Genomic DNA, 26251 nt, shown 5'->3' on the forward strand with positions numbered 1-26251 from the left:
ATGAGCTAGCAGAGCTGATAATACCAGCCCTACAGCGTATTGATTCCGCGTCGGTGCGCCTGGCACATTCGCACGCTCCCTGTCACTGCTACCCCTGACCCTTACTCTTCTGTACGGTAGACTTCACCCAGTTATGTCAGAATGTGACGGATCTGTACACAACAATGAGAATCATTGTGTTTATCCTGGACTTCAGCAATCTTTTAACAATGTTGGTTTCGTCTATGGCAACGGACGATACCTTAAATGCACTGCATAGGAAGGCGACGTATCTGTCAACATTGCTACTTTATACATGGGAAATCACATCTGGATGCGACATTGATACAAAAAAAGAAGGGTTGGTGTTTGTTATCAACGGTAAGACGACATTTGTTAGTCATCCCTTATACGTGGCATCATTGTGCATTGACGAGTATGGACAATATAAACAAGTCAATGGCGTTCGCGACATTCAAACCGAATGGATAAGACGAGCTCTAGTCCTGTGGTTATATTCCTACTATATAATCTAAAGCACGGTAGGCTAACTCAACACACGTTTCCAGAACGATTCATTAGTGTGTCTACGGTAGTAAAGGTGCGTTCACATGTGCGTATATATGCCGCCCCGTATACAGGCCCCGTATGAGGTCCGTATGTACGTCTTAGCCTCTGTCAGGCTCCCCAGGCCGCTCGAAAAATACTAGAAATTGGAACCAGACAACACGCTAGAGGATTAAGCTGGTCAGCTAGCTCCTCTGGCATGTTATGTGTCGATATTTGTCTAATTTCTACTATTTTTCATCGACATGTGGAGCCTGGTGGAGGCTAAGAATTCATCACACGGACCTCATACGGACTAAAATATATACGCGTGTGCGTGAGCTCGGCTTCAGGCGGGATATAGTAGCCAGCAGGCCAGTGAAGGGATGACAGAAGAAGAGCGACACATGTCTCGAATAAGTTAAGCGGTAGTTACCGACACCACGAAAGCAGTTGATGTAAAGACATCGTCAGTTCAAACAATTTTACAACTACTCCTAAGTTGTCTAAAATCAGATAAAAATCAATTTGCATCTTTAATCAACAATGGTTCTTTGTAAATTGTTGATTGTTGACTGCATGGGGAAGAAGGGACCTAGATTTGATAAATAGTGGGGCGCCATTACACGATAACATAGCATATGATATTCCACACAATATGTATAAGTTGAGGTTATCCTAACTTTCGCTTTACCAACATTTCTAAGTTGGTTGAAAAAAAAGAACTGCACATAACTTTTTGAAAATCCGATACTCTTTATAGTACTGAAATATTAAAAAAATGGTACAGGCTCTGATTCAGAATCACAAGCTTTTTGTTGGGCGTATGCTATACAACAAACATGAGTAAGAAAAGCGCGCCCATCAATAATTAGCAGGTGGAAGTGTCATACAGTAGTGACATGTTAACGCTATCTGGTAAACATGTTAGCTGAGTAACAAAGCTGTGCGCGGATGTTTGTACTACATATTTTGAAAAAAGAAGAAAGCATAACGTGTGATACAAGACGACACATTGTGTTTTTTCACCACGGCACGGCAGCGGCCTGATCGGACCACCAACGGCTTCGCGCATGCTTTACGGCGAGTTGGCAATATCCCGGCAAAGTGCAGCTTGTTTTTTTTGTCGCGACACGGGGCTGTACTCATGACGAGCTCAGCTATTTGCGCTGACTGGGGATTTGATGACACTGTGACATGTCAACTATGTCGTAAGCCGCCACTAAACAAGGTGTTTCGTCTCTTGTTCTTTGTTGGTGCCTTGTTAAGACCTGGTTCTAAAGCGCTAATCGCACGCACTGTGCCACAAGCATGACTGGGTGGCAGAACATAGCGCAGCGATGACGTCATTTTCAAACGACCGACTTGCACTTATTTATATAACCTGGGGTTATGTCACATCCATAGCACACATTCACACGGGCTGAGAATGAAATATTTTTTAGGGTTACACACGGACCCATTCTCAATTTTGGGCTTTGAGAGTTCAACTTTTTCAAAACTTTGTCCTTGTGTAGAGATCAGTTGATGGAGTAGAAATGAATAACCTCTGCTTTAACCCCACAGGACTGTTGACTTACCAGCACACCGAGGTCATAGCTACTGTTCGTATTCCAATTGTAATACGGCCCTAAAAGCTGTCCTTCGTGCATCAGTAGGTTCACCCACAGCAAACAATATTACCTCAAGGACAGAGTCCATCAGATCAAGGAGCTTTTATCAAGCTACTTGATCTGATAGGACCATGGAAAGGAGAATGGGTAGTCCCTAAAAGACTTCTCTACGAGCAGGCGAAAAAGTGCAAATGTTAAAAAATTCAGAATAGCTTTAATGAATAGGAATTGTTCAATTTGCTTCCCATTGTATTCGCATAAGGATTTGATGCAGGCAAGGCATGGTAACCCGATCTATATGGTACCCCTATGCAGAAGTGTCCATCCACGAAAAAAAATGCTTCAGATACCAATACATGGGAAATGTTGTCACACTGACGGGGTTTGAGATTCTGCATGGCAGGACAGAGCTTCGTGGTAACCCATGCAGAATACCCCCCCCCCCCAAAAGTTAAGCTTCAGATATATAGTTCATGTTTATACCTTAGAACCAATAGTGTAAATGACACGCTAGACCTATCCATTTATATAGATACATGTATTCATATATGTCTGTTTATATGTACTGTAAATAGTTGCTATAAACCTTACGAAAGTCGCTGTACTTTTACTACTGTTTGTCAAGAAAGATTTCATATTCATCATAGGGACTTTTGCAGTTATGATCGATGTCGGTAGAGGCGCTGTTCATCAATTGAAGAATGTCCCATTTTGCCCTGGCTGTGAGTGCCGATTTGGGGGACAAAGAGGTATGGTTGTATATTAACAGCAACTGTACTGTATTCAGACGGAAAGAAAGATAGGGACGTATCTTTTCGTTTATTACCAGGAAAAAAAAGAATATCAGACTTGATGTATTTCCAAAGGAGCACACACATACATACATACAAACGAACACACACATACAGACCACTCCCTGTAAAGATACTAAGTGTTAGGTTTTATACACATTTTATCACTTAACCCAGGCTAGTGGCCGTAAGTTAGATACAGATACAAGCGGACCATAGCTTTTGAAAAACGACATCAATTTTCTCAACTGTTAAAAAATCTGCTTCCACGTGAAGAAAACGTGCGCAATGATTAACACATGAAGAAAATGTGCACAATGATTGACACCTTCCAACGATAAATATCTGTGTCCCTCGGAAGGGGTACGCAAAAACTCTGATAGACAGATATGTAAAATCTCTTTTAGATTGGTGTTTCTTCAACACTGTCAGCGTTTTATTATCAAAATCTGTTAATACGGTCTGGTTTGTCGTGTATATGCACAAATTGAAGAGCAAACCTTCGGGAGGCGCTGATTTTACCTGAAGTGGTTACGGCATATCCCCCATGTTGACCACATTCTCACCAGGCAAATAAAGTCGACGTGTTTAATTTTATAGACTTAGGGGCGTGGCTGACCTAATTTAACTTATAAAGGGCACAACACGTATGGTCAAACAGGTGGTAATTTGTAGCCAGTTAGTATCCAACATGTCCCGACTTTCGTGGTTTGTACTCTTTGTCACGTTTCTCACGAAGCTGTGGACCACAGGTGAGTTTTAGAGGTTGTTCTTTTTATGATGATTGTCGTATCACTTGAAGTATTTGGTATTCCTGGAAAGTAATTGCACTATGCGTTAAAATTTGTTAAAGAAGCAATTTTTGCACAAGCATTTTCGTTAAATCACGGTCTGTGTCGGAGAGCCAAGACCATATCCATCCAAAGTCAAAACTTAGTTTAGGCCACCTTTCCACGGACGTCGATCAATGACGGCCGGTGCGGTTACATTCGTCATGAGGTCGTCTTACGATTTTAATGTTGAAGGATTTTCTATTCTCCAAGCAGAGGTTGGGTCGCTCAGTTAGCAGTGGTTGGGATTTTTCCCGACTCCCTCCCCTCACAAGCCGCCCGACCACTGCTATCTCCGCGACTGTGACACAACTAACCCTGCGGCAAGGATCTAAGACTGTGTTTTTAGTAACAAGACAGTTGACATTCACACGACACATAAAATGTACGGCTATCTCAAGAATAACCTCAGTTCCCGATCGATCGACGATCGTACGACGAGTGTAACCGCCCTGAGCTACAGTACAGCAACCAAAAGTGTAACCCTTGATTTCAAAACTATGATATGACGCATGGAAAAAGAAGTCGAAGCATATAAAATGACTGGGGTTATTTCATTGACTTTCAATTGTGGCCTTTTGTACGACATGAGCAAGACTATACACGGAATGCCAACAGTTGCGAATGTGACAGGGTCCTATAAGGAAAAAAAGAACCCCTTACCGACCCATCTGTTTGGTGACAAGTGTAACGAAGACCTCTCAATCAATGATTCTTAACATGTCTGACAAACTTTACTTGAACCATCCTTTCAATACTTAACTCATCGCAATTCGTCGTTTAGGATGATGGGGCGTGAAACCAATGACTTAGGCCTACGTCACATTTCCAAACCGGGACCGACTGGACAGCTTTCGGGAACGAAAAGTATGATATACAAGACACCAAACTACACAAGACTTAAAAGAAAGTCGTGGGCATTTTTTGTATACATTTTTACGAATATCTATTTGTCGTTTTCACCAAGGACATCATATAATATCCTTGTTTCCACAAACAATCCCGTCGGGCGCAGGTTTGGAAATGTGACGTTAGCCTTAGTGTGCAGGCGTGAGCTTCAGGGGTAAGCCTAGGGCGTCAAACCTCTGCACACAGAAGAACTCAGCACACTAGAGAAGAGTTAAAATGCGAGCCGTATCGAAGCTGCACTGTACTAAATACATCTTCCTTCACCTTTAAATGCTTGAACTTTATCCAGTCCTTGACACATTTTAGAGGTACTCGAAAGTACGGATGCCTCATAACCGAGAGTAACCCCGTCAGAGTATGACGCCATTAGAATACTGTGCAAATAACAGAGACAAGACAGGGCCTGGCAATGCATTGGCCTTTATGTAGTTTGGGAAGATTCATTCCGTACAAAATATGTTAAGAATATTAGTGTGATACATTCGAAGTGCGCCGGGTTTGGAACTCCTCTGGTTTTCAGTTCTCTTCCCTCTGAAGAGCTGCAAATCCCGACTGAAAGTTTCAGTCGGGAAGTTTTTGGCAAGGTGGGCGACTAGGCCCGGATTCGGACCCACGTTGCAGGTCATTTGCTGGGTCATATTTGACGTTAGTAAGCGGGTTTCCAGCGATTGTGTTAGGCAATATTTGAACATTCACCACAAGACTTTTGCTGACGGCCTGGAGTTTGGACCCCTGACCTCCACATGCGTGCACGACATTGAGTGACAAGGTGACAAAGAGAGAGTGTGAAAGTTTTATAGTCCATAGTCTGAGGCATGATTATATATACATATAAGAGGATTTTTTGCCAGAGGTATTAGCCAGCTATGGGAACTTCCTCGAGAAAGCTATCATTCTATTTTGTTTTGGCTCTACAATAAAACAACAAATCAGAAGCCAAACAACGACTCGCAACAACTACGAGACTTTGGTGTTCCGTAAAAGAAAAAAAAGTGCCCTTAAGTCGCTATTGAAGCATTTTGTATGTCTCCTGTTGTATCTTGTCCCTTTAAATTTGTTCTTTTTGTCTCAGCCCAAGCCGTTTACGTGGACGATGGAAATCCGTTCGAAGAAGGGGACCTGGACGTCCTTACGTTGTCTATCAGCCAGAATGATGCTCCTATGCTAACCAAAGGTAATGCAGATATACTTCTACTTCTACTTCTACTTCTACATCAACATAATACAGGGCCAAGTGCCTCAAGGTACATTGCGTCCTAGAGGCATAAATACAAATGTGCTTCTATATAAAATCTATATTTAAAAAATGACTTCCACACTTTTGCAATGTGATTTGAGCGACGATCAATTCACGACCACTCCTCTAAAATGCTCTACAGTTTATTACCCGACGAGAATCGACACATACGCCGTCCTCTTCTTCACTGGGGGGTACCAAGGCGACATCCCTTCCGAACTATACAGCGATGTGTTAGTGCGGATTGCCAGACACGGGTATGTGGTCATCGGTGTAGACTACATGCCCATGGAAACGGTACAAGCTAACGTAAGAGACAGGACTCCGAGGCTTGTAGGCGACCACACACAGAAATACATGGAAGAACTGCAGTGGGTATGTAGTATATAAACTTTATCAGCTTGAATTGTTGATCGTAAAGACAGGGACCTCAGACCTGTCATGCGCTACAGAGTTATCTGGAGGGACTTCATAGTGTCACCAGATGGATGAACAAGCTTGAATTTAGGGAATATGGTCTTTTCTATACCTGGGAGTTATCACGATAATCAGAAACGCGTCCCCTGCCCCCCATGTACTCTTCTACCTGCTTTCAAAGTCATTGCTCGTTAAAAAAATGCCAATACGTCAATCATCTAACGTTCAAAAGGAGCGGATGGGTGCGTCAGTTTTCTTTACTCAGCGATCACTTATTGTTGACTTAGGCTTAATAGGTCCCATTTCCGAAACAGGGGCCGGCCGGGATGTTTACGGAAGCGAAAAATAAAAGTTTTTATCAAGGAAAATACAGAAAGTATGCTCCTGACTAATTATTTTACTTTCTGTGTGTTTTGTTTCCTTTCTTATAATATATTTCGTTTCCAAAAGTTTCCCGACCGGGCCCCGGGTTCAGGGAATTAGGACCTAGGCCTTAGACCTCAGGCCGCACACGGGGTTCAAAAAGTTTTTGTAGAAAACATAGTCTTTGTAGTAACAAAGCACCTGTAACATACAGGTAACAAAACACCTGGAGGGAAGAATCGCCAAGCAGCTGAACCGAACCGGACTGGTGCCGGACTTCAGCCACCTGGGGATCGGCTGCCACTCAGCGGGATGTGACCCACTGGTTAAGATGACCCTGCAGCATCACACCTTCTCAAAGGTTAATGACAATGACAATGATGATGATGATGATGATCTTTATTTGCATGACCTTGCCCATATGGGCTAAATGCAGTAGTTACATAAAACTTTGCTGTAAAGAATCTTTACAGTGGCAGTGGGAGAGACAGAACAACTAAGGCTATGCTACACTATAAGTACATCTATCGTTTACAAAATAGTCAAATATGTAATGCTATACTATTCTACAATTTACATGTCTCTTTCCTCTTCTTGAAACAAGTGTATATGAATTCACAGAGTTTTTGCAGTACAATGTTGTCAGATGATTTCATTATGTATACAAAAAGCTCATCTTTTACTAACTGTTTAGCTCGTGTATCAAAATTCAGGGCATTAATAAAAGAATTACGTATATCACTATATAACTCACACTCCAATACAAAATGAACTTCATTTTCAATATCTTTGGCGTTACAAAGTGTACAGATTCTATCACTCGGAGGAGTCCGGTTGTATCTTCCTACTTCTATTTGTAAAGGGTGATCACTAATTCTTAATTTAGCCATGGCTCGGCGATGGCTGAAATTATGTATATTTAGGTACTGTTCTCTTTCGTAGGTGTCTTTGAACTTCCTGTATGTTCTTAGTTTGTTTCCTTGATTTTCCTTTTTTTCCATTAGAGTTGAGTTCGGAATTGAAAGTCTGTAGATATATGTCTTTCAATCTTTGTTTCACTTGCGACTGAGCTGATGGTATATTATAGTCTTGGTTCAACAGTAGGTACCCATAACCAGACTCCTCGAGAATCTTACTTACATTTGAAAGCCAACATGGTACCTTACGTCGGTGTAGATGTTGTTGTACAAGGAGTGCTTGATATTGTAAACTATTTGTTGGTACTTCTCTAGTTAACCTGCTATAATAAGAGTAGAGCCTGCTGTAAGCCTCGATCCGCAAAGGAAACCTGCCAAGTTCCGCTCTTGTGGCGAGGTTACTAGCATTTCTTCTTACTCCAATGATAGCTTTACAGAATTTCAAATGTGCTTGCTCTAGTGGGGAATTATCATTTAAACCAGCATTGCCCCACACTTCTGCACCATACAACAATATAGGTACAATACATGCATCAAATAACTTACATTGCAGTGATACTGAGGGATTATTTTCGCCCAGAGTTGTTCTAATGCTAAACATCGCTCTTAGCGCCTTCTTTTGGAGGGTTTTCATGGCTGTGCTGAAGTTACATCCCGCTGTGAATACCACGCCTAAATAACAATATGAGGAGACTACATCTAGGTCTTTGTCTAATAAATAGAATTTAAAGTTTGACAATATTTCTCCTTTTCTATTAAAAATGATAATTTTTGTTTTCTTGAGGTTTACTGATAGTTTCCACTTGCTGCAGTAGAGACCGAGAATATTGATTGCATTCTGTAGGCCACGTTGACTTGATGATAAGATAACAACGTCATCGGCATAAAATAAACTCGATACTTGAGATGAATGGAGAATAGGAGCATCCAGGTCTCCTGTATTGAGATCGTTTACTAAATCGCTAATGTACAGATTAAATAATGAGGGGCTTAATACACAGCCCTGTCTCACGCCGATTTCTATTTGTTAATAAATAACAAAGCAGCAGTAGATACGCCTAGATGTATGACTTTTAGAACTATTGGCCGATAAGAAGGGACAGCGGTTGGCAAATGGAAGCACCATCTGGTACAATGATTTTGGAAAGCGGGCTATGATATTAGACATAAATGGTCAGGATTGTTTCCGAAAGACAACCCCTGCCTGGTTTTTAAGCACATTTACGATGATTCGAAACGTTTAGCAAATTCGTAGGAATTCCTTAGCATGCAATATAAGAAAGTAAGTCACTTAGATGTTAATGCACTCAGATTTACAACTGTTTTAAGAAGTGACAAGAATTTGAATTTGCGCATAATGATATACATTAGACTTTATACATTTATTAAGATACAACGTTCTTATATCACTCATTGTACTTAGCTCTTAATCATTCATTCTTAATTTTGTATCAATAGGCAGCCCTATTGCTAGAACCATTCAGCTTTAACTATGCAACCCCGGTGACGTTCAAAATGCCTGCCCTCATACTCGGCACGGAGTTGTCGACCCAACCACACGTTTGCGTCCGTCCTGGACAGGGGTACAATCACTTCTACGACATGTGGAAGTGTCCACGAATGCTGATGGAAGTCAAGGTAAGCATAAATTATGCAGATTTTTTACCTGGAACTTTATACGAAGAAGGGAGATTCCGATCAGGCAGTTATACATACCAAACTTCCAAGTGAGATTGAATATGAATGTCACTTGTTCAAAACTGGTCCCTTTTCATACATTTTTATGCTTTTTCTATCTTTTCTATTTTTATTTCGATGTCTAATTTTCATCTTGAATTTTGATAGGGTCATGGCCATTGCGACATGTACAACGAAACGTGGTACAAAGGTAAGATACAATTTTCGTTTCCCTTCTCCTAACACCGTACCCAAAGCGACAACCGAAACTCAATCGGTCGCTGCTCGTAGTCCTACAGACGATTAGATTGAAACACTAAAGCTAAAACGTTTGATGCTAAAATAATCTATAGCAGAAACGTCAATGTTCTATCCCGGTACAAAAAAGTATGAGATTAGCACGAAATTAATATGAGATGTTGTACAAGTCAACCAAGCATGTGTGTCATGTTTGCTGTCTCGTTCCTAGCGTGCCAGTTAACCCACTTCTGTAAGACCAACCCAGACGTTGACATCAACAAGTACCACGGCTTCGTCCAGGGCATCAGCGCGGCCTTCCTCACCACCACCCTACAGGGGCGGGACAAGCTGCAGTACATCACCAACACTACCGCACTACCTGTGGAGCTGATGGAGTTTAAGATAGACATGAACTGTTGATGTTGAAAGTTTGGAATCTGGAGAACAAAATATCCAGTGTCGAATGATTGCATTACACTGGTGTGCATATTTTATTCAAATATTTATAAAGTCAAACGAGTGGTTAACACATGCGGGAATGATTTTGAAAAAAAGAACTTATATATATCTGTATACTGTCACTGTGCTTCTAGATTGATAACATGTCACTTATCATAAGCAAATTGGCTTTTTATTGTAACCATGTGCAGGACACATGTAGTATAAATTGGTGAGACCTTTGCAGTTATGATCGGTGTCACAAGAGGCGCTTTTGGGCAATCGTTAAAGAGGCCCTGTTCTTTGACCAGGGCAAGTCTTGTCAATTTTGGGACTACAAATGTGTAGATAGGTATATGCGTAAGAACTACTGTGCATCTTCTAGAAAGGAATGATAAAGAGTATATTCTAGTATGTTATCGGAAATAAGAATGCCATACTCAATTCATTTTCAAAGGAGCAAACTAATAAACAGACCATGAAACTATACTGCAACAAAGCTCCCGTGTCAACATACATTTGTATCTGCAGCACCTCAGGCGTCTGTACTTTAGACTCCCAGGTTATATCATCGCTTAACCCATGATAAGATAGTTTGGATAAAGATACGCGAGGATCTGAAAAAAAACAACAAGCATCGATCGATGATTAACGTTTGTTGTCTCTACGGAGTTGTTTGCAAGAGAACAGAGCGTACACTTGTAATGATTGACATCTGGCAAGGACTTACATCTGAGGACCCCCGAAGGGGCAATAAAGATTGGGCAAAACTTCTGATGACTTTATGTTTCTGCTAACGTTGTCGGTATTTTGTTATTAGAATGTTATGGTTTGTCGTGTAAATACAAAGACCTAACAAATATGAAAGGCGCTCTTTTTACATGAAACGGCATGTCACATCTCCATATAGACCATAGTTCACCAGGCCAGTGAGTGGTCCATTTTGTAGACTTGGGGCGTGGGTGATCTAGTTAAAGCTATTTGTTTAAACTAAGATGACGACACGGGGGTGGGGGTGGGGGCTGGATTGTCTATCTCTGACACTAGGCCATTTCTATCAAAAGTATCCACCATGTTTCGACTTTCGTGGTTTGTACTAGTCGGCACCTTCATCACCCAGCTGTGGACCCCAGGTGAGTTTGTAGAGACAGTTCATCGTACGATGAACTTGCTTTCACATGATGGCTTTTTCTTCCGATTTTAAACTATTTGGTTCAGCTGTATGTTGAAAAATCAAATCAGAGACCAATAGACCAATAAATTTTGAACATGCGACATTCAATGTGTATCTTACTTCGCATGTCGCACATATAGCTGTCGGAATCGGCCTCGTCATCTGGAATTCCAGGTAAAACTCTCTATACTTTATAGTTTACGATTACCTTAACTTCCATCAGCAATCGTGGACACTTCCACATGTCGTAGAAGTGGTTGTACCCCTTCCCAGCTTGGACGCAAACGTGTGGTTGGGTCGACAACTTCGTGCCGAGTATGAGGGCAGGCATTTTGAACGTCACCGGGGTTGCATAGTTAAATCTAAATGGTTCCAATAATAGAGCAGCCTGTTGATACAAATTTAGTGATTATTATTTTATATGGTTCACGGTAAGGAATTTTAAAGATTTCGGTGTATACGTTTCAAAATATATATACCCTAAACTAAATGTAATCTCCAAGCAGATCCTACAATGGCATAAGATAGTTCTGAACTGGCCAAGGAATGTTTTCAGCCAAGAGGTACCCGTGTACATTTGCCACGTAGACACACACACACACACTCTTGGGCCGGCTTCACTCCTCTGTAAAGAGTCTGTGGAGTGTCGTAAAAGAAAAAAAAAAGAAACATTGCAAAAGTTGTCATTGAAAGTACTTGGTAATATGTCTCCTTGTGCATCCCGTGCTTACTTTTTTTTTCAGCCCAAGGAGTCTACGTGGACGATGAGAATCCATTCGATACAGGGAACCTAGGAGTCCTCACGTTGACTATCAGCCAGGGAGACGCTCCCATGCTCACCAAAGGTAAAGCAGAGATAAACCTACATGTATATGATACACAAGTGCTTCTAATAAAAGATTACAACACCTAACTTTTATACTGTGCATTTTACGACGATCAATCCATGACAACATTAAGTTCATACCAAAATGATCTACAGTTTTTACCCGACGAGGATCGACACATACGCCATCCTCTTCTTCACCGGAGGCTACCAGGGCGACATCCCGTCAGAAATATACAGCGATGTGTTAGTGCGCATTGCCAAACACGGGTATGTGGTCATCGCCGCAGACTACGTGCCCTTGGTAACGAATCAAGCTAATGTGAGAGACAGGACTCTAAGGCTCGCAGGCGATCACACACAGAAATACTTTGAAGAACTGCAGTGGGTACGTAACTTAAATCAGCTTGAATTTGAGGCATTTGGTCCTTTCTATACCAAGGAGTTCTCATGATAATCAGAAACGCGTCGTCTGCCCCTCTTAAACTCTTCTACCTGCTTTCAAAGTCATAGCTCGTTGGAATTTGGAATAATGTCAATACGCCTATCCGTAACGAGTGGATGAGTGTGTAGTAATGAGTCACCTGCCACCTACAGGTAACAAAACGCCTGGAGGGAAGAATCGCCAAGCAGCTGAACCGAAACGGACTGGTGCCGGACTTCAGCCACCTGGGGATCGGCTGCCACTCAGCGGGATGTGACCCACTGGTTAAGATGACCCTGCAGAATCACACCTTCTCAAAGGTTAATAAATAATAGCGCAACTGTAGATAAACGTAGATATATGACTTGTAGAACTGATGACGTCACGACCGACAAGAAGGGATAGTCTGTGGTTGTTACATTGAGACATTGTATTGTACAAAGATGACATGATTCTGGAAAAGCAGAGTATGCGATAAGTTTGAGGGCATGAATATCGCCCTATTGAAGTAGCAATTGTATCTGGAAGTGCAACTGCGTATGTCACTTGTTCTCAAGCAGATCCTACGGTAGCATAAGATAGTATCAAAAGCTGCCAGAGGAGTGAAGCCGGCCCAAGAGTGTGGGTGTGTGTGCCTACGTGGCAAATGTACACGGGTACCTCTTGGCTGAAAACACTCCTTGGCCAGTTCAGTACTATCTTATGCCATTGTAGGATCTGCTTGGAGATTACATTTACGGTATATATGTTTTGAAACGTATACACCGAAATCTTTAAAATTCCTTAGCGTGAACCATATAAAATAATAATCACTAAATTTGTATCAACAGGCTGCTCTATTATTGGAACCATTTAGCTTTAACTATGCAACCCCGGTGACGTTCAAAATGCCTGCCTTCATACTCGGCACGGAGTTGTCGACCCAACCACACGTTTGCGTCCAAGCTGGGAAGGGGTACAACCACTTCTACGACATGTGGAAGTGTCCACGAATGCTGATGGAAGTTAAGGTAATCGTCAACTATAAAGTATAGAGAGTTTTACCTGGAATTCCAGATGACGAGGCCGATTCCGACAGCTATATGTGCGACATGCGAAGTAAGATACACATTGAATGTCGCATGTTCAAAACTGGTTCCTTTTCGTATTAAAGATTTTGAATGTTTGTCTTGAATTTTCACAGGGTCATGGTCACTGCGAGATGGTCAACGACACATGGTATAAAAGTAAGACACGGTCTTTCATGTTCCCCTCTCCTGATAGGCTCTGCAAAGAAACACACGCTGCTCTTTGTCTTATGAAACGATTGGGGAAGAAACACGAAAACAGTGATAAACGAATACCGTTGACGCTAAAATGATTTATAGTAGGCACGTACAATCACGGCTTCCACATTATAGATGGCGGCGGAGGTGGTCACGCCGATTCCACGCTCCTGCTGAGATAAGTTTAAAAGTGTTCTTACCGAGCAGATCTACAATATTTTCCAACCAAAAGACTCTGTATATATATTTCCATCAACTCTGATTTATATCGGGTGCCTTTTTCCCTTATTCTTGGATATCTTGACGAATTTACGATTTTCCGTGAAACCCAAGCCAACCCAAGCCAACTTCGGACGCCATGATGACCGACCCAAGCGCTCACGAGGATTTGTACTCCGTACTTGGTGTATCTTCTTCGGCAACTCCTGATGACCTTGTGGAAGCGTACAAAAAGGAGGTCAAGCTGTACGAGAACGCGTCTAAACTCGGCAGAAGTAAGGAAGCGTCCAAAGAAGCTTTGACAAGACACAAGGAGGTAAGCAGATCGTTCAGTATACTATCCGACGTGTCCCGAAGACAACGGTATGACAACAGCGGCTCTGTAGCTGTCCCTACCAAAATCACAAAGAAGTCACGCAAACAGTCAGCAGATTACTGCATTAACAAGAATGAGCAAAGTGTCACGATATTTTTACCCCCGAACCTTGCAACCTCTTGGCTCTCCAAGTGCGAAGAACATCACTCAACCCGAGCAACGAGAAAGGCACCGGTAAATAACCGAGTAGCAAAGGGCAGGGTCACTGACAATGGCCACCAGATCAAAACCGTGTTCACAGATACCCAATCTCAAGACATCGTAGGTTCTGTCAGTATCACGGTCTATGAATCTACAAACAAGATTCTAGTTCAGGGTTCCGCTTATCTGTTGTGGTTCACGGAAGTATTCCCTGTTCTAAAAGAGGCAATTGACACTGCGTGTACCGACAAAATCAAGGCTCAATCATCCTTGACAGAATCGGAAGAACCCAGTCTAGTTGTATCGTTGGACACAGCAGATAGCCCCCCCTTGTGCCCAGTATGTGAACAACCTATGTTGGCTGGCGTTTGCGCTTCGTGTGAAACTGTGCCTAAAGTCGTGCTAGACTGCAACAGTAATGATTTGCGTCCTGTTGAACTTGAGGAAACGGTAGAAGACACAAGTGCTCCTCCTAGCCATATCACGGCTAACAAGTCCACTCCTGTCATCCCTGCCGACTACTCTATTCTTCAGGAAAATGTGAACAAACTGGAATCTTGTCTTGTTGAGTCAATTTCAGTTCAAAAAAACTCTGAGACCTCAATCCTGCAAAGACTGTCTTTACTGGAGGACAGGCTGAAAGCCCGTGATCAAAACCATGTCTGTGACGGACTATCTGCCCTTGAGAAAAGGAAACTCTTAGAAGATGTTGCGCGTTTGGAAAGTGTAAAATGTGAGCTCGAGAATCAAGTTCAGTCACTCCAACGCAAATACAACGAGCTGTCAAGTGCTATGCAGAAGGTTCAATTGTCGGGTTCACACGGTCAGACAAAATCGACGGAGACGCAAACCACCCAGGAGGCCTCAGATCGCGCCGACAATTTACTGTATGAACTGTCTAATCATATCAGCGTCAGCAACAGATTTCAAGTTCTAGATGAGGACAACAATAAGAACAGCCCCGACAATACATTTTCAAACCCTGGTGCAAAACGCCGTCGCCAAACACACAAAACAGGCGCGAACATGTCTCCCGTTCAGGACAAAGCGGAATACAGGATCTCTGAATCAACAATCACACAGCATCAGCATTGTAAAGACATGCCGCCGGATGTGTTAATCTTGGGTGACTCCAATACAAAGCCAATCAAGCCAGACGTCATGTATCCAGACAAACGCGTAACAAAAGAGATAACCTACAACATAACACAAGCTACAGACCACATCCAACAATCAACCATGCCCGCCCCCAAAGTTATCCTGTTTAATGTTGGAACAAACGATGTCAGAGATAAGCGGGATCCAATGGCTGTTACTGAGAGTTTTCGAAAACTCATTCAGACTTCCCGCGATAAGTTCCCACACACTCCCCTAGTTTTCTCCGCCATTCCCCCCAGACGTGACTCTAAGCTACAAGAAATTGGCGAACAGGTGAACTCTTTCCTGAACGTCGTAGCTGAAGAGACAAGCTACGTACACGTTACGGACAACAGCAACCTGTCGAACATGGGGAAGGTCAAGGAAGCTCTGTATTGTCCAGATGGCTACCACTTGAACAGGTTCGGTACCCGTGTGATGGTTTCCAACATCAAAAGAGTAGTTAATCCCATCATAGGTCTGGGTAACTACACCAGCAAGGGCACAAGGGAAAACTTCCAGTCAACCCAGGGTCAACGTGCTGTGCCTCCAAGATTCACCCAGCACCCTGCAAATGGTCAGAGGCAACCCCCACGTGCTCCCAGGGCCGGAGAATTCCCGCCAACTGAAGGTCAAGGTCTTCTCCCAAGTGCACCTGCAACAAGCCAACGCTCAGCTGTACTGTCCGGGTGTGCTCCCGGAACCCCACTAACCAGTTCGTCCTCGGGACAACCAGATGGCCCACCTCGTGGTACCCCATCCCCGACACCACCCGGTCGTCCTGCCGTGTTCGGCGCACCTGCAAGAGACGCCCGCCCAATGCCAAGTCAGCGACCGGGACCATGGAGGAGCCCGCCTCCCATCTTCAACTACCCGCCTGCGCCATGGGGCTTTCCAGTTCCACCTCCGAACAATCCTACTATGGCAAATGCACCTTCCCGCGTGGCCCCGCCGCCTTGGCCCTGGCACCCAGCGCTGATGTGGCCGCCGATGGTGTGGTAGGACAAGCATAGATTTACTTAGTACCTTGTTGTAGTGTCTTATAAGAGTGAAAATATACTACAGCTGTAAGTTAGCATGGAACCAATGTATGATCAGTTGTAGTCCTTTGTTTACCATTTCTAGAATCCGTAGAATTTTGTGAGTGACCATTTAAAGATGTACGTATTTAGTTAGACCCCACTTTAGTTAAATATATCTCTTACATGTTGTTAGATATTGAGTGCTCGGTTAAGGACACCGCTTTACTTATACTCACTGTTTTCTCTATTCGCAATGAAAGCGTTTAACGGTGGGGGAAGCAAGAGCTTCGGCTTTTGGAATATCCATGGCCTAGGCTCAAAATTAGAAGACACAGAATTTTTGGCAAACATTAACAAATTTGACTTCTTTTCGCTTTTAGAGACATGGTCCACAAATAACACTAAAATAGACGTCCCAAACTACAGCCACTTCCATTTACACCGAACAAAAAGTAGACGCGCAAGACGCACTTCTGGAGGCATAATCTTTTTCTACAGAAACGCATACAAAAATCATGTAAGGAAACTTCCGTCTAAGTCCTCTGATATACTTTGGGTGAGAATAGATCGCGAAATATTAGGATTACCAAAAGACTTATTCATCTGCTCTGTTTATATAAGCCCGAGCTCTTCCACCACACACAAAAACTCTGATAACCATATATTAGACATTCTGGAAAACGAGATTTCTCAATACAGCACACAGGGATTCTTACTTCTCGGGGGGGATTTAAACGCTCGTCTTGGTAATCTACGAGATTACGTAGACTGCGACATTGAAGATGACAAGAATCAATTTGTAAATTCAAAACACCACTCAGATCGACAGCATATGGATAAAGCGCCACCAAACAAATTTGGCAGACTAATCTGTGACCTGTGCATCCAAGCTAACCTGTCCATATCAAACGGTAGGGTAGCTGGCGATCTACAGGGAAAGCTCACCTGTCATCAACCGAAAGGCAGTAGCACCGTAGATTATATCATTTCTAGTCAGTCCTTCTTAAAACACATTTTAACGTTTCGTGTAAATCCATTAACCATATTCTCCGACCATTGCATGCTGTCAGTATTCATCCACTCAAAATCTGCCCATCACAATGTACTAGAAAATCGTAAAACCACTAATGCAAAACCATCGCCAAATCGATTTAACTGGAACGAAAAATCAGCTCACAGTTTTCTGCATTCTCTAAGTCAACCCAACATCTTACAAAGATTACAAACCATTTCACTCGAAAACATTACTAATGCGACCGCTCCAGCCCAAATAGAAAACATTGTCTACAAATTTAGCTCATTACTAAGAGATGTTGGTCACAATTGTTTGAGTTTGAAAGGACAAAGAAAACATCCACGGAAAAGACAAAACAAAAGATGGTTCGATAAAACCTGCATACAAATGAAACGTGAAATAAAAAACCTGGCTACATTGCTTGAAAAACATCCATCTAACCCAGAAATAAGAGGAAGGTTCTTTAAAACAAGAAAAGACTACAAAAAGCTGGTAAAAAAGAAAAAACGTGACTTTCACCAACAGATAATGAATCAACTATCTTCACTCAGAGAAAGAAACCCGACTGCGTTCTGGAACTTATTGAATAAGTTGAAATCTGAGAAAGTGTCTGGGAGTAGCCAAATATCAGAAGAGGACTGGTTACAGCACTTTAGTAACCTGGACAAACATTTAACAAATGGTTTCTGTAACTTAGACGCTTCAACCACTGAAAACGTAGACACTTCATCCCCTTGAAATACAATCCCAATGGAGAGCTCCATATTAGACTCCCTTATAACAGAGAAAGAATTGGACACCGCTATATCAAATCTAAAAAACAAAAAATCTAGCAGTGGCGACATGATTAATAATGAAATGTTTAAATGTGGAAAACATATCCTAAAGAAACCACTTCTACATCTTTTCAATTCCTGTCTACAAAATAGTTACTTCCCTAAAGAATGGTCACTAAGTCATATTGTACCCATTCATAAATCCGGGGACACTTCTGTCCCAGACAACTATCGAGGAATATCCATTATTAGTTGTCTGGGAAAACTATTCTCATCTATTCTGAATACCCGTCTAGTTAATTATGCAGAACATTACAGCCTTTTCAAACCACAACAGGCCGGTTTTAGAAAGAACTTTAGAACAACTGACAACCTTTTCGTATTATCCACCTTAGTTAGCAAATATCTGAGCAAAAACGCACGAATTTATGCCTGTTTTGTAGATTTTAGCAAGGCGTTTGACTCGGTTTGGAGAGAAGGCCTTCTACTGAAATTAAACAAACTTGGATTAGGAGGGAAATTTCTACTCACTATAAAAGACATGTATTCCAAAACAACAAATTGTGTTAAAACTAGCCACGGTCTTACCGAAACTTTTGTAACTAACTGTGGGGTTCGACAAGGCTGTAATCTTAGTCCAACTTTGTTTAATTTATTCATAAGTGATTTACCAGATGTGTTTAATGACCATTCCTGTAACCCTCCTATATTGCACGATAAGAAAGTGTCATGTTTATTATATGCAGATGACCTGGTACTTTTGTCTGAATCTCAACAGGGTCTGCAAACTTCTCTAAGTAGATTAGAAAATTATTGTGAATCATGGAAGTTGAATGTTAATCTAAAGAAAACTAAAGTCATTGTATTTACGAAAGGTGGCCGCCTACCAAAAGACTGCCTTTTTCTATATAAAAGACATGTAGTAGAAATTGTTACAAATTATTGCTACCTGGGCATTGTTGTAAACTCAGCTGGCACGTTCAAGGCAAATAACAAATATCTGCACAGCAAAGGCCTGAGAGCCCTCTATGGAATCAACCAATCCCTTGGCAAAGCCGACGCTTCTATATCCGTAAGAAGCAAGCTATTTGACACATGCGTGAAACCTATTTTGTTGTATGGTTCGGAAATATGGGGTTCATTCAAAACTCCAAAATCATCACCAATTGAAGCTATCCATTTAAAATTTTGTAAACAATCATTGAATGTCCCTAGATCCGCATGTAACCTGGCCGTAATGGCAGAACTTGGAAGACACCCTCTTAAACTAGAAGCATCCCTTAACGCCATCAAACAGTATATTAGAGTACGCCAGAACGTGCCAGCTGATAGTCTATCAGCAGACGCTCTTTTGTGTCAACGTAAACTGGACACATTAGGCGCTAAATGCTGGGCTTCTGGAGTCCGCAAGACGCTAGAGGAATGTGGTTTTGGCTATGTCTGGCACTCTCCCATATCATCTGTCCTAAATCCATCACAAATAATTCCATCCATCGACCAACGTTTAAAAGATATGTACCTTCAATCTTTCGTAACAGCAATGCGCAGCAACAACAAATTACGAACATACAGATTACTTAAAACTACTTACAACGGCGAGAATTACTTAAAGATTGCAAACATTCGGCACAGAACAGCCATCACAAAGCTCCGCATTAGTTCACATAGACTCCACATTGAAAAAGGCCGACATAACCACATTCCTCTGGAAGAAAGAATCTGCCAATACTGTAACTTGAATAAGATAGAGGATGAGTGTCACTTTATTGTTGAATGTACTTTATACAACAACGAAAGAAACGTCCTTTTTGAAAATATACAACTTATGTTCCCAAATTTCCGATGCTTGAATACCACGGAAAAATTTATATTTCTCATGCAATTAGATAAGCCATATATAATTGATTCCATTTGTCCTTATGTTTATAACTGTTTTAAGAAGCGAGAAGAAGTTGAACTTGTACATACTTGAATGTATTAGCATATGTAGAGATGATAAGATACCTTTTTTTGTCAAAATTGTACCTTATCACTAGCGCTACGACCTGTACTTAGCTTGTTTGAGCACAAATGTACAATAAAGGTCATTCATTCATTCACTATTTTGTTATCAATTCGATGATGATTGATATTACTCAGAAGAAGAACATCGATTGTCTTGTTCTGGTACAGCAAGGAAAGCTTCCTGGATTTATGCGCCTATTTGTATCATTGACCAGACAACCAAGCATATGCGTTATTCTAACTGTTTCGTTTATAGCTTGCCAGATATTCCACCTTTGCAAGACCAACCCAGACGTTGACATCAACAAGTACCACAGCTTCATCCAGGGCCTCAGCGCGGCCTTCCTCACCACCACCCTACAGGGACGGGACAAGCTGCACTACATCACCAACACTACCGCACTACCTGTGGAGCTGATGGAGTTTAAAATAGACATGAACTGTTGATCGATGTTGAAATTTTGAATCTGGAGAACAAAATATGCGATGTCGGATGATCACATCGGACTTAAGATATGAATTGTTGACTGTTAGACTGCTGACATATTTCCCGATGTCAAACGTTTTTACTGGACACCTTTCTGGAATATTTGATTGAGCAAGCAGTACAAACATGTTGCCCTATTATTGCCATGTGTAAGTGTATAGGTGTGATATAGGACAGAATGTCAAAGGATTCCAGATTAATAACCTAATGCTTGTCACGAGCAAATCCATTGATCTTCATTTGAAAGCTTTTACAGGATCGACCGGTTAGCATTCAATTATCCCAACACATTGGTCTCGTACTTGTACATGCCCGACATGCTTCACCCTTAAAGTTTGTAGACATACCAAACGCGGACTAAGGCAGTATCATTTCCCGGCCATCATTGCCACATCGTGCCCTATTGATAAACATTTCATGTATGTGTCCCTAAAGTGACTTATTAACTATGATGCAGGGGTGTCATCGGTAGCCTTTATAGAGACAGACCTCGAAAGATTCCGAGGCATGTATAAACAATTAAACATTGATAAAAATCCACACCTGGGGTTATATAAGCAGCTGATGTTTGCTACACGAGGAGTCCAAAGTACAGTACGCAACCACCACTGAGATATGTACACGTAAAATGGTCAAATGCCGTTTGCAGTTCAGGCTATTATCACGAGAGGTGTTCTTGAAGCATGATAACATGTGTTTTTATGAGGCGACGTAATTCTTGAGGTGATGAAAGCGTGGTCAATATCTCAATGCTAACATTCTGAAGCAAAAATTCCGTATTCACCGTTTAATGATGACATATAGGGTATTATTTACTATGACCTGACACTGTTTGCCTCGCCATCTAATGATGGCTATTAAATCAAAGGTACAGTTGGGATACCATGCATTGATACCTACTCAGATTACTACAATCAAGACAATAAAGTTTGTTGAAGCCCTTCAGTATCTTTTTGTGCTGTATGTTTTCTCTTAACAGGTGTATTTCTTTTGTACCCCTTTAAATCGCCATTTCTACCCTTTTCCAGCCTTATCTGTGTCGCTTCTACTCCCATTTTGAGCTTATCAGACTCCAGGGGCTCGTTACTAAAACACAACCAGTAGATTTCTAGCGAGGACACGATCCCTTCACATGCAAAGTACCCAATTACCACGTACTGGTCTAGTGGCACGCTAGGGACAGGGATGAATAGTTCATACCTATTGTCTATTAATTAACGATTTTTCGTCGACCTTTTCCTTTCAATAGTTTGCTAGTTATTTGGAGTCGAACGTTATATTTCCTAATGCAATAAAGCCACATTCTTACTTGTACTGAGTTAGAACTGCGTACCATGATTCTTTTACGTTCAATTTTCGACATTTTGGGTACTTCGCATCATGTGAAGGGATCGTGTCCTCGCTAGAAATCTGAAGACTGTATATTGTGCCCATTTAACTCAGATTGTCTGCAAGGTCTCTCTTTCATTTGTTTCCTTTTCACAGACGAGTTGCGAATACATGTTTGTAAACCACACCGCCAGATCTGTAACCTCCTTGGTTTCACCAATAAACTACCATATATCATTCCAAAATATTTCAATAAACACACACTGTAATAGCGCAAATGGATAGTATCAAGAAGGTTATTATGAAATGAACACAAGAAGCAAACCCTTATGAAAGCAAAATTTCAATATGAACGATTGTATAAGTGATAAATAGTGAAATATTATCGAAAAAAAAGTAAGCACACCAACGTGGATTCGAACCCGAGACCATAAGTTAAAAAGTCTACTCGTTAATCCACTACGCCAAGATACATTACTATGTGTATAGGCGTGCTAATACAACTGAAGTGATGGAGCGCGTGATAATACGAGACAAAAATTGTTGCAGGTCCATCATTTCAAGAACTGAAGTCAAAAGATCTCTTTAGTCTCTTCACCTTTTGGTCATCAAGTAAACTTTTTAAACCGTTATAAATAGAACAAGGAGGTTATATCAAGGGCGTTATATACTAGTAACGTCCTTGGTTATCCTCCCGCACAGTACCTGCTTGGTGTGTGTTTATGACATTTACATGATAGACAGGGTGAGAATGGCCCGCCACTCATTCGGGCTATTCACACCGTAGTAATTGGCGTTGACCTGTCCTCGCTACAAAGTTACTGGGTGTGTTTTAGTGTACACGGGGGGGGGGGGGGGGGGAAGGGGGCTATAACTGACACCAGCTCAAGACATTGTTCTTCCCTTTTTTTGACGTCAGAACCATTCATGTGGTGATCTAATGACTGTTGGTGGTGTATGCCAGATGTACATGTATCAGGGATTTGTTCTTCGTTTTCTTTGCTATATATTATCACCTCCATCACGTATTATCTACCCTTCAACCCAAGCATATTGACCATTCTACACTGCCAATAATTAATGTGTTCACCTCACACTTTGACCTGAAGGTACGTCTAGCCTATACCATTTGTAGGTCACAGGAGATCGGGGAATTGTGACACGACCTGTACGATTGGCACTTCAGTTTGATTGAAGATGGACCGACTAATGTGGGTTTTAGTCTTGACTACGCTCATGTGGACCACAGGTGAGCTTGAAATAAACATTCCTGCAGGGCCCCTGGTCTGACGTGCCTTATCGGTCAGATATCTCACTGTTCGTTTCAGCCTGGCATGAAATATTGTCGGGAAGCAGTTGGACGCATATGTGTTATATGCTGCACGGTTTGTTGTGATGGTGATGACTATTCACCAGGTCAGGATCGTGACAGAACAAAACAAACTGTACAGATCTTAGCCTGGTATCAAGCCGAATTAGAGCTCTCGAGCTCCTCTACTGTCCCCTCCGTAAATACGTATTTGCGCAGAGGACAGAAGAGACTCGGGAGCTATAATTCGGTTGGATACCAGGCTAACAGATCTTGCGAGATAGTTGTCTGTGTCCATTTATTCCATGCTTAGGATTAACTACGCCTTTGGGTGAGGGCAGTCACAAAAGTACATTTCTACATGTAAAAGATAGAGCTGGACTTTGGACTAACAACATGTTATGAAACAGCTCTTCGATGACCTTGTACGGGGTACAAAAATCAATGCTTTACCCACCAACACAGTATCGGCAAAACCTTTGGGTCAACATGCTTTACTTTCAAATTTTAAGCTTCAATGGTCATCATTTTGAAGAATTTCTTATATTCCGTTATGATTTGTTCGTGCGAATCATATTTAAACACATGTCATCATCGTTATGGTTCTTTGACGTCTGTCTCTATATTGACAGATGAAAGAGTGCGTCAATGAATAATTGCTACAGAACTTTGAGAAAGAACCTACCAAAACACGACTTTTGTTTAATCCTTAACAAAAGTCGTATTCAATATCAAGCTTTGGACTAATAAGTCTAATGTGTGATGGAAGGTCAAAATCCCTGACGAAGCATCACCCAGAATATATGATATATGTGGGAATAATGTTTAATCCCCCCCCCCCCCCTAAAAACGCATGCGGTACAAATGTACGTGTAGTGAGAAGGGAACATCAACATTAGGGACATAGAAAATAAATTGACTTCCCATTTGTTTTTATACTTCAGCCCAAGGAATTTACGTGGACAATGGGAATCCATATGACAACGGAACCCTGGAGGTGATGACGTTAACTATCAGCCAACATGACGCTCCACTGCTCACCAAAGGTGAGAAAAAAATCAACGTTAACGTCGATCCGTCTGTCAATCGACATGGAAATTTGCACAGTACATCTGTTTTGAGTTGTTTTCATAGTAATGTAAGGACCCAGTCCCACCACCTATCCCACCGCTGCCACCAAATGTAGCAAGTAGCCGAGCTATACATTATAGAATGTATGACTAAACGAAGGTAATGTTATTGTCCTTTTCAGTCTACTACCCTAAGAAGATCGACACCTATGCAGTTTTGTTCTTCACGGGTGGTTTACTAGGCTACATACCCGTAGAGAGTTACAGCATTGTGTTAAAGGCTATTGCCAGCCACGGGTTTGTGGTTGTCGGGGTGGACTACTTACCTTTTTCCACGGTACCATCGACATACGAGAGGGACAGGGACCAGAGGAAAGTAGGTGACCAGACCAAGAAATACCTGGAGGAACTACAGTGGGTATGTTATCAATTTGGTTGTCGGTTGCCAATTATAGGGGCCATATGCATGTAACTCTCTTCTAACTTTCTTTTTCTACCTCTGACGAATAACAATAGTTATTGCTTACCGTTTTGTCAAAAGTTTCCATAAAACGAGGCAATTAGCATAGATGCATTTTATACAGGTTTTGACAGATACTCTGAAATCTTTAACTCTTAGTCACTGATACCAATATTCCAAAGTAAGATATATTACGAAGGCCATAAACTGTACACAGATATGTACAGAAATGTACGTGATTCCGCACACGCAGGTAACACAGCACCTGGAGGAGAGAATCGCCAGGCAGCTGAACCAAACCGGACTGGTGCCGGCATTCGACCACCTCGGGATTAGCTGCCACTCAGCGGGATGTGACCCTATTGCGGACATGACCTTCCAGAATCACACGTTTTCAAAGGTTAGAAGCTTACAATGCATTTAGGGGAATTCTTTTACACAACTAGCTGTACTCAAATTGCTTTTCACTAGATAGTTGTGTAAAGGAATTCTCCTATATCCTATATTCTACCAACCCAATGAAATTATTTTCGGAAGCTTGCAAAGCAGGTTTAGACGCATTGAATTGGTTGTGAAATTGTACACACCTTTTACAATTTGTACGATGTTAGAACTGGTTCTCATTTGTGATATTTTAATGGCTGTAACAGTACCTCCGTATTCTAAAATTTAATTTCAAAAATGAAGAATAATTTGTCGTTCCGTTTTCTAACAATCCTTCGTTATGTTGTGTTTCTTCTACAAGGCTGCCCTGTTCCTAGAACCGTTCAGCTACCACTTTAAGACCCCGGTGACGTTCAGAATGCCTGCTCTCATGTACGGCACGGAGTTATCGACCCAGAAGCCCGAGTGCATCTACGTTGGTGAGGGGTACAACCACTTCTACGATTTCTGGCAATGTCCGAAAATCGTAATGAATGTCAAGGTAAGCATCAACATTCAGATTTATCATAGACATGTATATCAAATGCTCAATGAAAAAGAAGTACATGTGTAAAGACTCTGATGTCAGAATTTAAGATATGATTCTACCCAGTCAAGTTTTTGAGAATTGCATTTAACCAAAATGTTTACTTTCTATGAAATTCTACCAGAGTCATGGCCATTGTGAGATCTTGGATCCTCCTACGTTCGAAGGTAAGTAAACATGAAAAAAAATGTATTTCCTTCTGTCAGAAGAAACAAGCTTATACAAAAAGAAACTTGCAGTCTTGAAATGCCAAAACAACGTTATAGTAAAATAATGATGAAAATGGCCAA

The 26251-nt window shown here is 41.6% G+C and overlaps 3 protein-coding genes across 5 annotated transcripts; all 3 read left to right on the top strand.

The window, feature by feature from the left end:
• The first annotated feature begins 1627 nt into the window (after window positions 1–1627).
• On the top strand, window positions 1628–10598 carry LOC118430600 (chlorophyllase-1-like). 3 transcript variants are annotated; one of them, XM_035841575.1, is made up of 7 exons: window positions 1628–1756; window positions 5741–5842; window positions 6048–6280; window positions 6900–7046; window positions 9061–9240; window positions 9448–9490; window positions 9749–10598. In XM_035841575.1, exons 2-7 carry the CDS (start codon window positions 5830–5832, stop codon window positions 9937–9939), a joined length of 807 nt encoding a protein of 268 aa, XP_035697468.1. In that variant the 5' UTR covers window positions 1628–1756; window positions 5741–5829; the 3' UTR covers window positions 9940–10598. The 3 variants fall into 3 exon arrangements, with proteins under 3 accessions (XP_035697468.1, XP_035697466.1, XP_035697467.1); XM_035841573.1 differs by lacking the exon at window positions 1628–1756 and adding an exon at window positions 3411–3681; XM_035841574.1 differs by lacking the exon at window positions 1628–1756 and adding an exon at window positions 5319–5437.
• A 1504-nt stretch (window positions 10599–12102) lies between these two features.
• On the top strand, window positions 12103–21844 carry LOC118430150 (chlorophyllase-1-like). Its single transcript, XM_035840860.1, has 5 exons — window positions 12103–12345; window positions 12555–12701; window positions 13212–13391; window positions 13565–13607; window positions 20593–21844. The coding sequence occupies exons 1-5, from the start codon at window positions 12103–12105 to the stop codon at window positions 20781–20783; spliced, it is 804 nt and encodes a 267-aa protein (XP_035696753.1). The 3' UTR covers window positions 20784–21844.
• Window positions 21845–23287: 1443 nt separating this feature from the next.
• LOC118430151 lies at window positions 23288–26136 on the top strand. The gene is made up of 6 exons (XM_035840861.1): window positions 23288–23401; window positions 24406–24507; window positions 24714–24949; window positions 25245–25391; window positions 25737–25916; window positions 26086–26136. The coding sequence occupies exons 1-6, from the start codon at window positions 23350–23352 to the stop codon at window positions 26134–26136; spliced, it is 768 nt and encodes a 255-aa protein (XP_035696754.1). The 5' UTR covers window positions 23288–23349.
• The last annotated feature ends 115 nt before the right edge of the window (window positions 26137–26251 follow it).

Source organism: Branchiostoma floridae, chromosome 14 (genome assembly GCF_000003815.2).
Source record: "Branchiostoma floridae strain S238N-H82 chromosome 14, Bfl_VNyyK, whole genome shotgun sequence".
In the NCBI taxonomy this organism is placed as follows: Eukaryota; Metazoa; Chordata; class Leptocardii; order Amphioxiformes; family Branchiostomatidae; genus Branchiostoma; species Branchiostoma floridae.

Excerpts from the sequence above, each read along its gene's own strand:
- LOC118430600 (XM_035841573.1), top strand. The coding sequence starts at position 3,579 with ATGGTCAAACAGGTGGTAATTTGTAGCCAGTTAGTATCCAACATGTCC. Across the intron at positions 9,241-9,447 it reads GAATGCTGATGGAAGTCAAG|GGTCATGGCCATTGCGACAT; the intron begins GTAAGCATAAAT and ends GAATTTTGATAG. Across the intron at positions 9,491-9,748 it reads CAACGAAACGTGGTACAAAG|CGTGCCAGTTAACCCACTTC; the intron begins GTAAGATACAAT and ends TCTCGTTCCTAG.
- LOC118430150 (XM_035840860.1), top strand. The coding sequence starts at position 12,103 with ATGATCTACAGTTTTTACCCGACGAGGATCGACACATACGCCATCCTC. Across the intron at positions 12,346-12,554 it reads ACTTTGAAGAACTGCAGTGG|GTAACAAAACGCCTGGAGGG; the intron begins GTACGTAACTTA and ends TGCCACCTACAG. Across the intron at positions 12,702-13,211 it reads AGAATCACACCTTCTCAAAG|GCTGCTCTATTATTGGAACC; the intron begins GTTAATAAATAA and ends TTGTATCAACAG.
- LOC118430151 (XM_035840861.1), top strand. The coding sequence starts at position 23,350 with ATGGACCGACTAATGTGGGTTTTAGTCTTGACTACGCTCATGTGGACC. Across the intron at positions 24,508-24,713 it reads CGCTCCACTGCTCACCAAAG|TCTACTACCCTAAGAAGATC; the intron begins GTGAGAAAAAAA and ends TGTCCTTTTCAG. Across the intron at positions 24,950-25,244 it reads ACCTGGAGGAACTACAGTGG|GTAACACAGCACCTGGAGGA; the intron begins GTATGTTATCAA and ends CCGCACACGCAG.